This window comes from Peromyscus eremicus, chromosome 2, assembly GCF_949786415.1.
Source record: "Peromyscus eremicus chromosome 2, PerEre_H2_v1, whole genome shotgun sequence".
In the NCBI taxonomy this organism is placed as follows: domain Eukaryota; kingdom Metazoa; phylum Chordata; class Mammalia; order Rodentia; family Cricetidae; genus Peromyscus; species Peromyscus eremicus.
Genome location: NC_081417.1, coordinates 18,112,780 through 18,130,512, shown reverse-complemented (window position 1 = coordinate 18,130,512; position 17,733 = coordinate 18,112,780). Strand labels below are relative to the sequence as shown.

General features: G+C 38.2%; 1 protein-coding gene across 1 annotated transcript in view; it reads left to right on the top strand.

Moving 5' to 3' along the window:
- The window catches only part of Necab1 (N-terminal EF-hand calcium binding protein 1), a 150,075-nt gene that overhangs the window by 54,053 nt on the left and 78,289 nt on the right, over positions 1 to 17,733 (top strand). The window contains exons 4-5 of the mRNA XM_059255604.1: positions 6,007 to 6,032; positions 12,964 to 13,061. Coding sequence (XP_059111587.1) covers positions 6,007 to 6,032; positions 12,964 to 13,061 — 124 coding nt within the window. The remainder of the gene's footprint in view (positions 1 to 6,006; positions 6,033 to 12,963; positions 13,062 to 17,733) is intronic.

Below are 17,733 nucleotides of genomic sequence, written 5' to 3'. Positions count from 1 at the left end.
CTCTTTTGTGTTATCTATGTCCTTGTTTGGGATCTGTCCACATCTGGGTTGAAGACACTGTGTTCATTGGTTATACTTTAATGCCTCATTTCTCAGAGTCATAGTTCTGTTATTTCCAAGGCTCCAGATTTCAGAGAAGGATTGTAAGTCTTGTTCTGAACGTTATCAAAAGCCCTAAATGTGAATTGCAAGCTGGCCCTCTCCAGACCTTCCTGTACTTTCTCCTTTGTGTCTGAGTTTATGGCTCCCTATTCCTTGCCTTCTGAACTGGTTCCTCCTGGCTGCTCTTCTGATCATCACGTTCCTTTGTAGTCCCTCTCCCTCCATTTGTGCCTGAAATAATAGATTCAGTCCAAAAACCATCATTTAGATCTCTGTAGAGTTCTACAGAGCAATAAGAGTCTCTGCAGAGTGGAAGTAACTCTGCTCAGTATTTGTATATTCGGTGAATGGTGCCTAGTCCTTGCTGTGGGGTGGCATAGAGCCCCACCAGGAAGACAAAATTGGAGAACTTCCTAGTCTCTCCTTCGTATGTCTAAAAAGTGGTGCATTTGCATGAAGAGTCCCGGTGAATATTCTTAAAGGGCTCCTCAGAGCCTCACCTCTTTCCTTACTGTAGCTGACTATTCTGTATGCAGCTGACTCCAGATTCCCATATGAGAAGACAAGAGCTCTCCAGTTAGATGTGCCTGGGTTTGCATACAGGTGACACCACTCACTCAATGGATAGGATGGGTATTTCTAATAAGAAACAGCATCACTTGTACAATGAGAAAGAAACAGGTAAGTCATAGAGTCTTTATGTAGAGTGAAGTGCCCTGGAAGGTGCTCAAGGGGTCTACAGCTCCTGCTCAGTACTCCATGCATGTTAGCAGTGGTTTACCAGCTCTATCTGTTTACATTTCTCACCATAATGCAGTGTAGTAACACCCAACTTTTAAACTATCTCTTGAGTTCATGAAGTGCCCAAAGGACAGTGAAGAGACACAGAGAGCAAAACATGATGCTATTTGATGTGCATGGCTACTTGAACCCCACACATGATATTAGAAAAGGCTTTAAGAGTTTCCTAGAGCTACTATGGAAAATGTGATAAACAGAGTAGCTGAAAACAATAGGAATTTATTCTGTGACAGTTCTGAAGTCCAGCATACGGGCTCAGCGAGACCTTGCTCTCTCCAGTCTTAAGTGGGGAAGCTTTTCTTGTTTCTCTCAGCTTCTTGTGGTAGCTGGCAAATGCTGGCATTTCTTGGCTTGTGGAAGAACAGTTCCAATCTCTGCCTGACTCCACAAGCCTTCTCTGTGTCTGTGTCTCAATATCCCAAGTTTTCTTCCTTTTCTCAACTAAAGAGGAAGTCACTTAGCACACATACTAATGCAATATAACCCCCATCTTAATTGTATCTACAAAGACCTTATTTCACATACTGAGTATAAGACACAAGTATTTTGAGGACAAAAAGCAGCTTACTACAAGGCACAGAGGAAATAATTAGTATGTTATGGCTGAATGAATCAATAACTTGAAGCTCAAGGAAAAAAAATGTGCCTTTTCTAACTCTAGCTTATCTCCCATATATGTGATGTGTTAATGTGTAAAAAACAATTTAATTTTAATTGGTTTCAATGTTAGGAGAGTTCAAATTCTTACATGAACTTGAGCTTTAAAGATTTCAGCAAAGATACATAGGATATGGAAATTGTAGTTTTGGAAAGGAGCCTATAAAGAAATGAATATAATCAGAAACAGCAAAGGAGGAGTTTAGAATGGTGATCTTTCAATGGGAAAGTTACAATCCATTGTTAGTATTTTTGAGCTGAAATGCAGGTAAATCTGTAGGAAAATACCTAAGAGAGATAATAGGAATATTGATATGAATATAAAATTGTTCTGAGGCATAACCTAAGCTGAGAGCTGGGGATCGTGAGTTACCGACCACAGTGCCATGGTATTCTCTCTTTTGCTGAGTGGCAAACATACTTAAGAGAGAAGTTTGGTTTCATCAGAGTTTAGAGAGCACAACACAGCACAGTAGAGTACAGCTTCCAGGACCTTCGGGTTGGATGTGAACGCTGTTAAATATTGCCCACTATGTCACTGTTTCTTATACACAGAATGTCAAGTGGTGGAGTGTTAAAATTGAGTGTTGGGTCAAAATGAACAGATTGAATGCAACCTCTACTAAGCAAACTCATAGGCTGTTGCATAGTGCGTGCAAAGAAACTATGGATCTCACCTGTTAACCTTAACACCTTACTTTTCCTGATTTCTTTCAGTCCAACCACAAAATTTATCATTTCCATTAAGAAGGAAATGTAATGATTATAGACAACGGTATTTTAGAAAAGTAAAAGGAGGAAACAAACTTCCCTGACGTCCTATCACCCAAGAGTAGTGTGGGTCCACTACCACCATATTCATTCACTTTTTCCAAATAATTTTGGACCAATATGTATGTATATTGCCAATTTACTTCTGGTTTGATATTTGTATAATTTTTGAATATATATATATTCCATGATAGTGAGAACTCTTCAGTTGCATTTAGTGATTCTATAATAACACACAATTCACATGGCTACTCATCTACTGCACATTTGCTTTCTTTGTCTTTATTTTCATTATTGCCAGTCAGATGGCTATGGGTAGCTTTGTGTTTGGTTTCTATCCCTTTCTGGCTGCAAGATGAGAAGGGGTTCTTCTATTAATACCCCTCCTGTTCTGTTTCTGTAGGAATGTGAACTGTTTATAACCAGAATTCATTCTTTTCATCTGGCTTTCTCTCTCTTACCCTGACCCTCTCTCTCTTTTATTTTAATATGATGCCATTGGTAAAATACCATTGGACTTTTTGCTATACACATGGAAAGAAGCAGGAAAATCCTGCATGTTACCAGATACACTCTGGACTCTTCTGTAGCTGATGTGTCCTTTAAAATCTTGCCTTACTACAGGAGGTAATAGATCACAGTCTGAAATGAGTCCCATTGTAATTTATCCATGTAAGCCTGCTGTAACGAGAACTATGACTTCCTACCCACTACTAACAGCATGGCACAAAAACGACTGAATACAACATGCTGGAGCCACGAACACTTGACAAGCATCATTTTGTAGTAATGAACGAGCAGGGCTCTTGTGTTCATTATTCCTAGCTGTTCTACTTTATACTGTATTCCAAGTAATTTAATTTTCAATAATAAATTGGAACTGTTTATTCTTTTGGAAATTCAAAATAAATCTCATCATGAACCTGTGGACCATTGAAGAAAACAAGTACAAAACCAATGCACTTTAAAGTCCTTTTCAAGTCTGCAGTTCTATAAAAACAGTAAGACTTAGAACAAAATCTTATATCTTACAGTGATCCTACAAAATGCCTGTGCTAGCTAACCCTGAATCCTATGTGTTTTAAAACATTCTGTTGGTTTCTCTTCAAAACTTTTCACAAGTATCAGCTTTTTCCCACCCTTCTCCTCATCTCTGCCTACCACTAGTGGAGAGAATTGCTACAGACCACACTCCCTTGTTAGTTAATATAGGAAAAGTGGAGTCCTGGGCAGTGGTATCGAGAACTATATCTTAAAAAAATACTGTTTTATTAGATTATAAACCAAATATAGACTTATAGACATACTTGTTTGTATGTTGTATAAGTATACACAAAAATAAAGTAAAGGTTAGTATTAAATGTAAATACAAAGATATCCTCTTGCTCCACCTCGTGAATGAGACTGGTACACACTGGGTTGTGTGCTCCACCCACATCAGTGAGCCCTGAATACTTCGGTAACCTGCAAATGGGGCTCTGTCTTTGCTTTTTTTCTACCACTACCTAATTGAAACTGATTTGTCAATAGAACCTAGTCAAGCGGTAATCTAGTCAAGCGGTAATCTAGTCAAGCTGTAATCTAGTCAAGCGGTAACCTAGTCAAGCTGTAACCTAGTCAAACTGTAATCTAATCAAGTGGCTCACCTTTAGATTTTTCTGTGATTCCAGATTGATAAGAAAGCAAAGAGGAACTTCATATATTGTTGTATTAGGCCTTTTATTTGTTCAGCCCCATTTCCTCACTGATGACCCACATTTCAGTCAAAGGAATAGCTTAGTTCCCTGAAATTGAATGAATTCCTAGTCACGCTTTTAACTTCTATTGAAAAAATATTTTTAATAAGAATATCCCTTGTTCATCTACTTTTTCTACTCACATTTAACCTTTGAACTTTAGCTTAATTGTATTCCCCTGAGATACAATCTTTGATCCCTGAGAAAAGTTCTCCAGTTCTCTGAAATCAACTGATTTATTGTAATTTATTTATTTTATATATGAGTTTACCTCTTTTTGTGTGTGTTTGAGACAAGGTATCACTATGTAGCTCTAACTGTCCTAGAACTCTCTATGTATACCAGGCTGGCCTTGAATGTACAGAGATCTGCCTGCCTGGGGCTCCTGAGTGCTGGGATTAAAGGCAAGTGCCACTGTGTCTGGCCTCTGGGTCTACTTTTGAAATGAGCTCCAAGAGACTAGGAATCTAATATATTCATTTTGATATATATTGCAGCCTCAGGTATTAATGGCAGTTACAATTATATCTAATATGTAGCAATACATGTCTGTGAAATAAACAAATGAATAATGAGGAGCCCACACCAAAACTAACACAACAGACCTTACATATTCTGTCTAGTGGCAAATCTATTTACAAAACCATGCATTGAAGTATCAAAATTTTCAAATACAAGATAGAATATTTGGTGTCATATAATGAAATCTTGAGTTTAGTTACATTACAAAGAATGATAGGGCTGGTGATGGAATGCTATGACAGTGTCTCTCATGTCTGGCAACCCTTCCTATGACTTACAAGAAGACTTGTCTATGAAAGTGTATGTTGAACTTTGACATGTGACAAGTGGAAGTTCTAAGATTTTTCAAACTCATGTTCCTAGCTGATCCTCATATACTTTAGATCTTTAAGAGGTATGTTTCTAGTCCTCGTATTTTAATTTTTAAAAACAGGAATTATAGTTAAATTCTTATTTACCATTGCTAAAATTGTATGCTTCTCCTTTCTCTCATAATGTGATTAGTTATAACGATTTATTGACTAATACTGAAGTATATTTTCATTCCTGTACCATACCCTTCTTGGACCATGGCCATGGCATTATTCTTCTGATAATCACATATATTTATTAGCATTTCATCCCAGTATTTTGAATTTTTCTTCATAATTGTAATGATTTTCTATTGTTTATATCTGAACTTTGAGCCATGTAACTATTACAACTTAGAAATCACTTGAAATAAGCATTGAAGCAAACTTGTTTCAAAAGTATGTCAGCTCTGGTTCTGTTAAGTCAGCAATCATGATGCTTTTATTAAATGATCAACTTTGCCCCAGTGATCCCAGTTTCCTTTGCCCAATCCACTTGAACACTGAAATAGCCTTTTGAGCCAGAGACAATAAGACTCATTGGGGTAAAGTATCCAAGATCACTGTGGAGTTAAGATTTGGACTCAAGCGTTCTGGCCCCAGAGCTCATGTTCTTTGCTATTGTGTATTATTTTTCTAGTATGTTGAAAGGAAAAGCACAAATACAGAATTATTTGTTCAAGACAGACTCTGATTTAATCATTACTAATAACGTGCAAGTACTCAACAATGTAGAATGGCTAAGAGAACTATCCTAACCACACACTGTTATTAAACAGTTATGGGGACTGGAGAATAACTGTATTTGTTTAGAAACTTAAATGAAGGGCTATGGACGGACCCATGGAAGATCTTTTGTATCATGTGTGAGGTAATTGACTAATACCAAAGTATCTTTTCATTTCTGTACCACAGGTCATGGCCATGGCATTATTCTTCTGACAGTAATATATTTATTAACATTTTATCCCAATATTTTGAATTTATCAGTCTTCAGCTCTGGAGAAAAAAAAAGATAAGTGAAAAACCATTAACAAAGAGTAACATCTTTTTTTCTCTCTTTTCAGCAATCTTGACACAGAAGAACTGTGTGGTGAGTATCTTTAAGACCAACCAAACTGTTGTTGATTTGATTCAGAAAAGGGATAATGTAAGGTGAGAGACTTCTCACACCTTGGTGTTAAAAGTCCGGAAGTAAAGCAAAGCATCTGGCAGAGCAGTCGAGGTTTTCTTGTCCTGGAATTGTGTGTCCTTGGCCTCGGTGTGTATATTACTTAAACAGTCGGGCCTAGTTAATTTGCTCATGAAAAGAGAATTGGGATTGTGAAATAGTTTTTACAGAAACAAATTCTTCGCTAGCTAAATGCAGCTTCTCCATTTGCTTCATAACTAACATGCAGCCTTTCCAAAACAGTATCCTTGAAATATAAAAATAACTTTGTTCCATATCTGTGCAATTATTCTAGAAACTTAAATGCCTTTTTGAAAAATGTACAAGTGCAGAGAAAGAAATATTTTCAAATGCCTAGTCTTCATTTATTTCTGTTATTTTTGTGGCTGGGATCAGAGGGCAGAGATTAAAAATGTAGAAAGTAAATAATCTGAAATTTATTCTTTGTTATGAAAATGGAAACTACTAAACTTGAAACAGATATATATGTCTCTGCATATGGGAAGATTTGATATTTTTCATTTTGAGACGAATGTGTCAAATACCGCTTTTGCTCAAGTATGATTTTATCGTCTAGACAGCCTGAAACATTTAGGTAGCTAGAAGAAAGGTCTTCTAACACTCCTCATTGAAATCACAAATATTTCTCAGTACTGTAGACTTCTTACAATGTTAGAGCTCACCACAATCATCCAAACGGACACTTTCTACTGTTGAAGACTGCTGACCCTCCAGCAGATCAACAGAGATTTTGCCAGGATGGTGTGTCACAATCCAGTGTGAAGGCAGCAACTGAACAAAGCAAATGATAACCACTGACCAGGAGCTTTCGAATGTTTCAGTGGCCATTAGACGCTATGCTTCCTGCATAATACCTGCACAATGCCTCTCTGGTTCAGGGACAAGCATCCAACTGAAGAAACAAGTTCCATTGCAGAAGCCAGGCATTTGGGTATCACAGGGGGTTAGGTTTTTGGAGTTATGGCGAAATCCTGCCATACCTTCACACAGTCACAGGTAGCTTCAGGTACACATGACAATTACTGGGTTAAACAGATGAAAGAGTTCACCTGGACCATGACACCAAAATGTGTGATGAACGGCCAAGCCCACGAAGGTCAAGTTGCAATCCATTCTCACGGGTCCACAACACTTGCCAGTGAAGGTGAGATAATGGGAGGAACTGAGACAACCACCTTGCTCATTTCGTGAATTTGGAGACCTGTTTCTCTCAGATGTTTGGGTGCAGCATGTAGCATGAATCCTAAAGGGTCTTATTAATAAAACAAACCTGGAGCTGGATATTGGGGTGAATGCTGGAAGATCGGAGAAGCAGAACAAGCCACGGCCACCTCACCTCGCCAATTCCTCAGCTGATTCTGTTTCCTCAGACTGGATGCCTCTCAGCTGACCTGTGCTGCTCCAAAGCCTAAAAGCTTAACCAGCTCTAGTTCCTGGTTTTCATGCCTTATATACCTTTCTGCTTTCTGTCATCACTTCCTGGGATTAAGGGCGTGAGTCACCATGCCTGGTTGTTTTCAGTGTGGCTTTGAACTCACAGAGATCCGGATGGATCTCTGCCTCCCAAGTGACAGGATTAAAGGCGTGTGTGCCACCATTTTCTGGCCTCTATATCTAGTGGCTGTTCTGTTCTCTGACCCCAGATAAGTTTATTAGGGTGCACAATATTTTGGGGAACACAATATCACCACAGCAGCAGGCCAAATTAACAACTCTCTCCAATTGTTTAAAAAATTCCTTTGCCTCAGTAAGAAGAGTTAATTGAAAAAATAACTTATTAATATCTTTAATTCAAAAAACATTTAGTTACTATTGTCTGTTTGCTCTGTTGTCTGTCTGTCCTTAAGGAGTATCTTACAGATCTGTCTTCTCCTAAAACTACTAAACTTTAAAGCGTAGCTGTGAGTCTTCACTTAATCATCCAAGCAGAATTTTGTTTTCTTTCCCTATAATAATGAGACTTGATTAGTCATCTACTCTGTACATATTGGAGAATTTGAACGCTTCCCTCTCCCCATAGTTGTAGGAAAGAAAGTGATTGGGCTTTAATTCAACACAGAATTTCTTTATATTTTTAAATCCAGTGATTATATTCACACTCTTGTTATAATCCTCTTCTCTGCTGTAGAATATGCATTTTTATTTCTAGATTGCAGCTTCATTTCAAATTATTATTTGAATATAAGATAAATATTGAAGTTGGATTTTAATCAGAACCAAGGCTTCTGTGCCAGCAAGTGAAATATGTCGAGTCACATCTCATGCAAGTTCCCTGTAGGCGTGGGAGGGGTGGGGTTTGATTGACAGAACAGAGATTTCATGCACTTTCTCCTAGAAACCAATTACAGATTCTAGGCATCTAGATCTTAGCTTAATTAAGCTTTTACTTAATTCACCAGTTAATTCAATTATGGACCTAAATTCAAAATCTATTAAAATATTACTTTAAAATATCTTTGCAGTCTAACTTGTGAGAGTAATATATAAATAATATTTTAATTAATAACATTGCGTTGTCTGAGTATATAAGCTGAATCACCATTGGTGAATGTGGATAGTACCTTCAAGATAGACAAGGGAATTTTGATTATGCATGGTTCTTTAAGGTACATTTTTCTGTTAAGGTTTTTTGGACTGATCACTCACACTTATCAAACTCTCTTAGAATAATCTCTAATGAAATTTTGGATTTTATTCTGCAATTCAATCTTCCAAGTTGAATTTCAGGTCTGGTTTAAGAAGATCAAGTCAGAACAAAAGGACCCATAGCTACTGCGTCAGTGTAGGAAATAGTATCAGAAAACATTCTCATGAATCTACATGACTTCCACAGTGTGCACCTTGTTAGCACCTTGTAAATGAGGCAGAAAAAGCAACTAAGTGAGATGAGATACAGGGTTTTATCCCATGTAATCTGACAAACACAATCAGAAATGTCCAGCAACACAGCTTCACAGAGTTAAACAAATGCAACATAGAAGAATGCAACACATCTTTGAATCATTAAAACAAATGTTCCATAGGATACACAAATGTAACACACCTTAAAATAATATTCTACAACACTCTTCTTTTCAAAATGTCTCTCCTACCTGTTGCACATAGCCATCTTAAATTTAATTTTCATGTCAAACTTTTAGAATCTGTAGAAATGTTGATTTCTGGGCCTTAACCACAAGATTCTGATTTAGCAGATGAGACTTTACTAATAATCTTCATTTGTAGCAAGTTCCCTAGATTCATGCTTCCCAAACTTAAATGTACCCATAAATCACCTCATTTCTTATTAAAGCACATTTGTGAATCAGCAGGCCTGTGAGCCTGAGATGATGTGATCTAAAATTCCAACTGCTGGTCCACAGAGAAGAAAATCAGTGAGGCTCCAGAGGACTCTGACACAGACAGTTGAGAACACTAACCTAAACTTGAGGATAAAAGGAGAACACTAAGTGAGGAGTGTTCACAGCTCATCCAGCTTCCTCTCTCACTGACGATCTTAGGACACTGAGCCTCACCACCTTGCTTAGCTTCCCAGCTCAAGCTGTTATTCAGGGATGGTCTTGTCATTCCCTCATGCTCAGAATCAGTCATTGCTATATCACTTACCGTGTGGTTGTGCCCTCTCTATGTGGGGAATCTAAGTGAACAGATGTGTAAATGAGGAAGGGGAAAAATGAATGAAACCCTGAGGGGTTCCTATCTGAAGCCTCCAGACATAGTTTCCTCATATGCTGTACTGACCTCTGCATGCATGTGCTAGCACACGTGATGTAAAAATGGAAAGAAACCTGAATTTCTCTTCACCACGCTTTGCTAGCTAAGCCAAACGTCTTGACTATGAAAGGCATCTTTATTTTGAAAGGTCAGCTCCGGACATATGTACATATAAGCAACGCTAAATGGACTCAAAATGTTACATAGGTACATGTGTGTGTGTAACAATAATCATTTAGAAGAGGTCAAAAATTTTGAAGTGAGAGGTGGGGATACAGGAGGACTTGGAGGGAGAGGGAGGGTGGCATAGATTCAGTGTGTGTGACGTTCTTAAAACAATAAAGGAAAAAGGAAACAATAAAGGAAAAAGGAAAACTCCTGGGCTCTCTCAGTGTGTGTGTGTGTGTGTGTGTGTGTGTGTGTGTGTGTGTGTGTGTGTAAAGATCTAACCTAGACCATCATGAATGCAAAACAATCACCCTACCAATTAAGCTCTATCCATTAGTCCCTTTGTTTTTTGTTTATTTGGGTTTGTTTTGTTTTTCAGTCAAAACACAGATATCTCAATTTAAAAATTCAAGAACAGCAATAAAAAAACAAAATAAGCCAGTAAATACATGTGATATTTTGTGTTGTTGATGCTAATAAAGTATCTTTTAGAGAACTTGGCTATTTCTAAATACAAAGCCTGGGAGAAAAATTCCATCAGATTTCTCATTTGCACATTGTAAACCACTTCACCTTTTGGCGTTCACTGGTGGATTAGCTCTGGTCTGGGAGGAAGATGGTCTTCAAGCCAAGTGACACCCCAGACCTTCCAGAGCCATCACTGCAGTTCCGTTGATTTTCTTTTGTGTGGAAGTCAAAAGTCTCTCAAATCAAATTACTCCACGCAGATTAACTTTTCCAATTTTCTACATATTAGATATAATTTGTACTTCTTTCTGTTAGCTCCTTTATTTGATGTCTGTACAATTTCAACATCTGTGTTCACATCACCTGGCCTCATTCTTGTCTTCATTTCAATTAGAATAATCTCAAGTCCAAGGAGCCTTTATCACAATGAGTTTTCCTTATAGCATCCTGAAGTATATGCCTGCAAAAAATACAGAAAGACATATTTTACTTTAAATGTGCACATAAATCCAGAATTACTTTTCACATATTTATATTTAAAATAATATGTGTCAAAATGTATCAGCAATCTGAACATTTTCGTCGCCGCCATCTTGGTGCAAGCCATCGCTGGATCCTGAATGATTAGAAGAGTTCTGTGATGGGTCTTTTTAAATTGAAAATAGCTTCTTCTCTAGCTGCTTTGTGTAAAGCCTCTAACACACTCAATTCTCTTGTATTTTCACAGTATGAATTCTCACTCCTTACATGTAAAACTCCTGCACAATCTTCTTTGAGGCTGTGCATATATTGAAATAAAAATGAACAAACTTATCATTTCTTCATGTTTCTTTGCATATTTTGCTTATTTTAACTTAATATTGCTTCTATCTTGATACACATTATTTTCCCATCTTATGAATATTCTACAGCAATATTAACTGCATATTGATTCATAAAGAGTACTGTCCACATGGATTTCGTTTATTACAATCACTACACAGATAAAACAAATATTTTGCTAATCCTATCAGAAAATTAATAGCATAACCAAAACTTAAAATCTTACTTTTCATTTATTTAAAGAGTATTTCTTCATTTATTATTTCACTAATTCTTCCCTAAAAGAATCTCTATAAAGGATGAGTCACAGTGTTTTAGAGACTGCAGAATCAAGAATGTATTTTGCTTTAGGAAAAATATTTCATTTGTTTTTAATTTATGTATGCATAGGCTGCATTATGGCAATATCTAGAATGTTTGTGCTTCATTGTTTTTTATTCTCAGAGAACTTTATACATTGGGTATCCAATTAGTCAACTGTCCAGTACAAAGTCTCGTGTAATCCAGGCATGACTTGAACTTTCTATGTATCTGAGGATGACCTTGACTATCTGAGCCTACTGTTTCCAATTCCTGAGTGCTGGGATTACAGACATGCACCACTACACATGGCGTATGTGGTACTGGGGATAGAAACCAGGGCTTTGTGCATATTGAACAAGCATACTAGCCAGCTGATTTAAATCTCCAGCCTCCACTTTTGTTAATACCAATCTCAACAAATGTTCTATCTGGAGTATTAGATTAACAAAAGCAGCTTTTATCAAACATATTACAGTATAGCCCAAAATTAAGTCTGCATGTGAGTTGATATCATTCTAATGTAATTTTTAAATATCATGATACATTACAGAAATACAATAATAAATAGTAGTTCATCAATAGATGGTTCATAGGACTGGTAAGGGCTATTGGTTTTCCAGAACACAGTACATGAAAGTTCTGCTCTTTCTAGAATATGAATGTTTGTTAAGATCAGAGGTCTCTGATTTCAGAAATATAAAGTTCTGTAAATAAAGTTTCCCTTTATCTGTATCACATTTCAACTAATTTGAAATTATTTTGTGTGCCATGTTTTCATTTTAATCATAATTTTTGAGGCAGTAGTTATTCCTAGCAATGGAAAAACATGATAAATATGACTTTTGCTTCATGGAAATAAGTGGCTGAGATTATTAAAAACAACTCACGACATAAGTATATCTGTGAGTAGAGCCACAGCAGACCTCCCTTGTGATTTGCAGAACCAAACTTGGAGGGAAAGCTATCCTTCAGAAATGTTTCCTTGAAGAAATAATAGCAGTTTTACATTTTTCTCAAATTACTGTCCTATTGTGATCTAGGATCATATCCTGTTGAGAATAACCTTTTACTGAATCAACCTTGTCATCACACCAAAACTCACGTGTTCCTGGGGGGCATTGTAGGAAAGAACACTTTTGTGGATAATTATATTCAGCTAGGCTATTTTTCTTTTTCTGTTTTACTTTCCTCATGAAATTAGTATACTGCTACCTTAGTCTCATTTGAAAGATTTCCGGTTTTTATATATAGCCAACAGGTTGCTTGCTGATTTATGAAGTAAATTATCAGTTGAGATTTTTGTCCTATGATTATCTAGACTCTGACATAAATTGATTTTAATCCTTTTACTTTCCAGAATATTTTTCTCAGCACTTGGGTGAATATGAGAATGTACTGGCTGCACTTGAAGACCTGAATCTCTCCATCCTGAAGGCAATGGGCAAAACAAAGAAAGTAAGGAGGTCAATGGTTACTCTCCAGAACAGTATCTTCCTTGAAAAATATTTTCTTTAAAATTATGTGCATTTCTCAGTATATAATGAAAATACAGTTTGCTTTTATCAGTAACAGTTCATTTTTTTATATTGGCTGTATTATTCACTCACAGGACAATTACAAGCATCAACTATGAACCAGACACTATTTTGTGCTCAGAATAAAAAGACATCCAAAGCTATTCTGGCAATTCTTAGTATGGTGGGAACACAAGTTGTGTAAATAAATGCATTATTATGTAACAGAGAGGGATGCAAGATAGAATTCTTAGTTCACACTGAAAGAAGTAACACCCGAGATTTAGAAATCAAGATAATAGTCACTAGACAAAGGAGAGGTAATGGCATGTACAGGAGTTCTGTGTCAGAAAGGGCCCAGGGCAACTCTAGGAAGTAAAAATGAATAGTTAGACTAAGGTTCAGAAATACGAGGGATTAACACAACGTGAGATGAAGCTGAATTAGGGAAGGGCTGATCTTTCACGGTGCACCCAAAGCTAAGGATGTAAGCCGACACACGAAATGCAAATAAAAACAGTATTTCAAGCAGAGACATGAAGTCTTTCAGAAAGAGCATGTGAGAACTAGGCTGTGGTTGAGATAGAAATACAAGAGAATAGAATCAGGAAGATGAGGAAGGAGGCTAGTTAACCATTTCTGGTGAGAGATACTAGTATCTGGAGAACAAATTGGTGGGAAAAACAGAGAATAGAAAGTGAAGTGCATTTGTCTTTGGCATAGTAGCTGTGGAATTTGGAGAAAGGTTGAAATTGTGTGTAGCTAGAGTTTTCCTGCCTGGCCCACAGTCAGGACAAATCTCTCTCACCCGCCAGTCCCACAGCCACTCAGACCCAACCAAATAAACACAGAGACTTATATTGCTTACAAACTGTATAGCCATGGCAGGCTTCTTGCTAACTGTTCTTATATCTTAAATTAATCCATTTCTATAAATCTATACCTTGCCACATGGCTCGTGGCTTACCGGCATCTTCACATGTGGCTTGTAATGGTGGCGGCTGGCAGTGTCTCCCTCACCCAGCTTCCTGTTCTCGCAATTCTCCTCTCTGTTAGTCCCGCCTATACTTCCTGCCTGGCCACTGGCCAATCAGTGATTTATTTATTGACCAATCAGCAACACATTTGACATACAGACCATCCCACAGCACTTCCCCTTTTCTTTTCTTAAAAAAAAAGATTTTAACCTTTACACATCTCCAAAGTCAGCTTGGTATATTTGGGAATTTGGGCGTAGCTTCTCTTACCACTTCCTGCTGGAGGGGGTGCTGTATCTTATGGGGACACAAAGAATATTTTAGGATTATGGAGTAGTCCATGAGGGTGTATCGTCTGAGCCAGTTGCCTTGAAATGGTTCTGGATGTTGGATCATCTGGGCCATGGTGTCATCGGAGACCTTTCAGGTGGTCTTGGCTGGTCAAACCTGATGTATCTTAATCTGGAACAAATCCATAGCCTCTGGCTTTCTGTGGAAACAAAAGCAGAGCCTCCTTTCCAAAGCAACATATCCTTACATCCAAATTTTGAAGTCAAGGTACCTTTAAAATATATGTTTTGGCATAACTCAACAGCTTTTGTAATCAAATGTTTTTCTTTAGTTACGAATATCAAAGAGAACATAATCCAGATTCTCTGTGTGGTAGCCATCTTTATGTGGCTTATTTTTTTATATTAGCTTGAGCCTATTGCTTTAAACTGCAGCCTTCTAAGCCTGAAATGGCGCTGGCGCTATGGCTGCTGGCTCCACCCACTTTAGCTTCCCAACATGGCGGTGGTATGTTTTCTGCCAGCTCTGGGAGCCATCAACTCTCAGAAATAGTGGGTCTATGCTTCTATCAAAGCAGCGTGTAGCCCAGAAACCTCTTTTTTTGTTGTTGTTTTGTACTAGCAAAGGCTAAAGCCACCACACAGCTTAATGTGTCACTTGTAGAGGCCCATTCCCGCCATACTGCAGGTCCAGCGCACATGCCAGGAACCCGCCATAGTAGCTCAAACACGCAGGCTGCCACTAGCTTGAAAGAGACAACTAGGAGCTGTTTTTAGCTCTGTTTTAGAATCTTTTTACTCAGGTTTTAGGTGGAAACTCTTGCCAACACATTGGGCGCCATTTGTAGCTAGAGTTTTCCTGCCTGGCCCACAGTCAGGACAAATCTCTCTAACCCGCCAGTCCCACAGCCACTCAGACCCAACCAAATAAACACAGAGACTTATATTGCTTACAAACTGTATGGCCGTGGCAGGCTTCTTGCTAACTGTTCTTATATCTTAAATTAATCCATTTCTATAAATCTATACCTTGCCACATGGCTCGTGGCTTACCGGGATCTTCACATGCAGCTTGTAATGGTGGCGGCTGGCAGTGTCTCCCTCACCCAGCTTCCTGTTCTCGCAATTCTCCTCTCTGTTAGTCCCGCCTATATTTCCTGCCTGGCCACTGGCCAATCAGTGATTTATTTATTGACCAATCAGCAACACATTTGACATACAGACCATCCCACAGCAATTGTGGGATGAAATGAGGGTGTATTCAGGATAAATCTAATCTTTAGCTTGGATACTTGGGTAGTGACTTTACCTAGGCAGAATGTTGAAAGAGGACCAGATGTGACAATGTAAGAGCATACGCTTTTATTTAATCTAAACTGTCTTAGTGGTGTCTGAAGGAGACAATTGAACCACTGGAGAAAGAAATCTATTTCTCATAAGTGACATCTAGAGTTGGAGTTGCAATAAATAACTTGACTGGCATCATCTAGACACAGGGGATTAACTAAAATAAGGTGAGACTATAACACTGCTCAGTCAGACATTACAGCTTTTGATGATGGTAGGGAGAGAAGGGTCCAGGATAGGGGATTGAGCAGGAGCACACAGTGTCCACAAGTTAAGGGAAGTATTTGAAGGTATGGGGAGTGGTTTGATGCTGACTGCTATGTAGAAGTTAAGAGATGAGAATTAAATTCTTCATTGTCAGCGAATCAAGTGGCACAGTAACATTTAAGATGCTTGACAGGTAAAATGTTTTTGAAGCACATATGGAATTCTTGGATAAAGACAACAAATCTATACCACCAGTGAATCCTGACATTCCGACACCACATGAGCAACCCCGAAATGAGATTCTTTAAGATGGGAGCGTTTACAGCAACACAATTGGGAAACAGCAAAGCAGATGGACATGAGCACAAGGTGCTAACAGGAGAGACACTGCACTATTTGACCCACTGGGGAAACAGCCTCAGGTTGAAGTAGGTAAAGAGAGACTCAAGGATCTGTTGCAATCCTTGCTACCACAATGGGGAGGGTGAGTCATGGTAGGGCTGAAACGGAGTGACCTGTTGGAAATGTATGTAGGAAGCACTGGGTCCTCAGATCCCATCCTCTGCTCAGCAATGACTTCTTGTCAACCAAGATTGAAATTTGTAGATATTTGAAGGGTAAGATACTATCTGTGGTCTGAGGAGGTATTAGGCATAGTGAGGGATTAAGTAAAATTTGCATCGTAAGTGAAAAGGTATCCAGATTTCTTCTCACTAAAGTCTGGGAGTTTGGGCAATATATCCTCGATGCAAATAGGGAGACTCTTCTTTCAAAAATCCCAACAGCACAAAATGACAAAACTAAAGATTCATAAGGAGGTGTAGTCTAGCAAGACCTCCTCCCCTCTAACACTGGTCAGCATGCCCTAACCTCCCTACTTCTTGATACTGAATATGCAATCTGTCGAGAAGAGTCACCAGACTTCTTATAGAGAGGGTGGAGACACAAATAGGAGAAGAAGAAAAGAAGAACAGAGGGAGACAGAAAAGAGTTAACATGGGAATTATGCAGGAAAATGAAATTTTCAAAAATATTTTCTTTAACCTCTTTATAAAAATAGGAGACGATATTACAGTTATGAAGAAGTAACAGACAACCCCAAGGCAAGAAAGTGAAACGAGAGCACCAATTATACTAGCAGGTTTTTTAGAAGGTCTCCCCAAATGCAAAGCAAAATAGAAAATTGAGGTATCAATCAATGATGTTTTTACCCATAACCACTGGCACAGAAGGTGAGCAGAGCAAAGAGAACAGAAGCAGAAGCAGAAAGCATTTTACCTTCACTTCCTGGGAGACTCTGGGAACTGTCACTGACTTTGCCTCTTGTAACTTTTCTCCAGAAGTGGTCATTTTAAAATCTATGCTGAGCCTGGTGGTGTAGGCTACTTCTTAAAAGGCGGTGACAGGAAGTTGGCAAGTTCAAGGCTTGCCTGGGTTACACACTACGCCAGCCTGAGCAGCACAGCAAGACCCTATGTCAAAAAAAAACTAAAACAAGAAAGAATAAAAGGGCAATGGTTAGGGTATATCTCTGGAGCACTTACTTAGTATCCATAAGGTCATAAGTTCAAGTCCTAGTATTACAGTTAAATGAATAAAAATCAATTTGGTATGTATTGTGATTCAAATGTGAAATGTACCCTGCAGAGTTATGTGTTTTAACATTTAGTTCCCAGCTGGTTTCACTGCTTTGGGAAGTAGTAGAACTTTTGGGAGGTAAAGCCTACCTGGAGATGTTGGTCACTGGGGGAAGACCTTGGGGTTTTATAGCCCTGTTCCACCTCCTATCTGC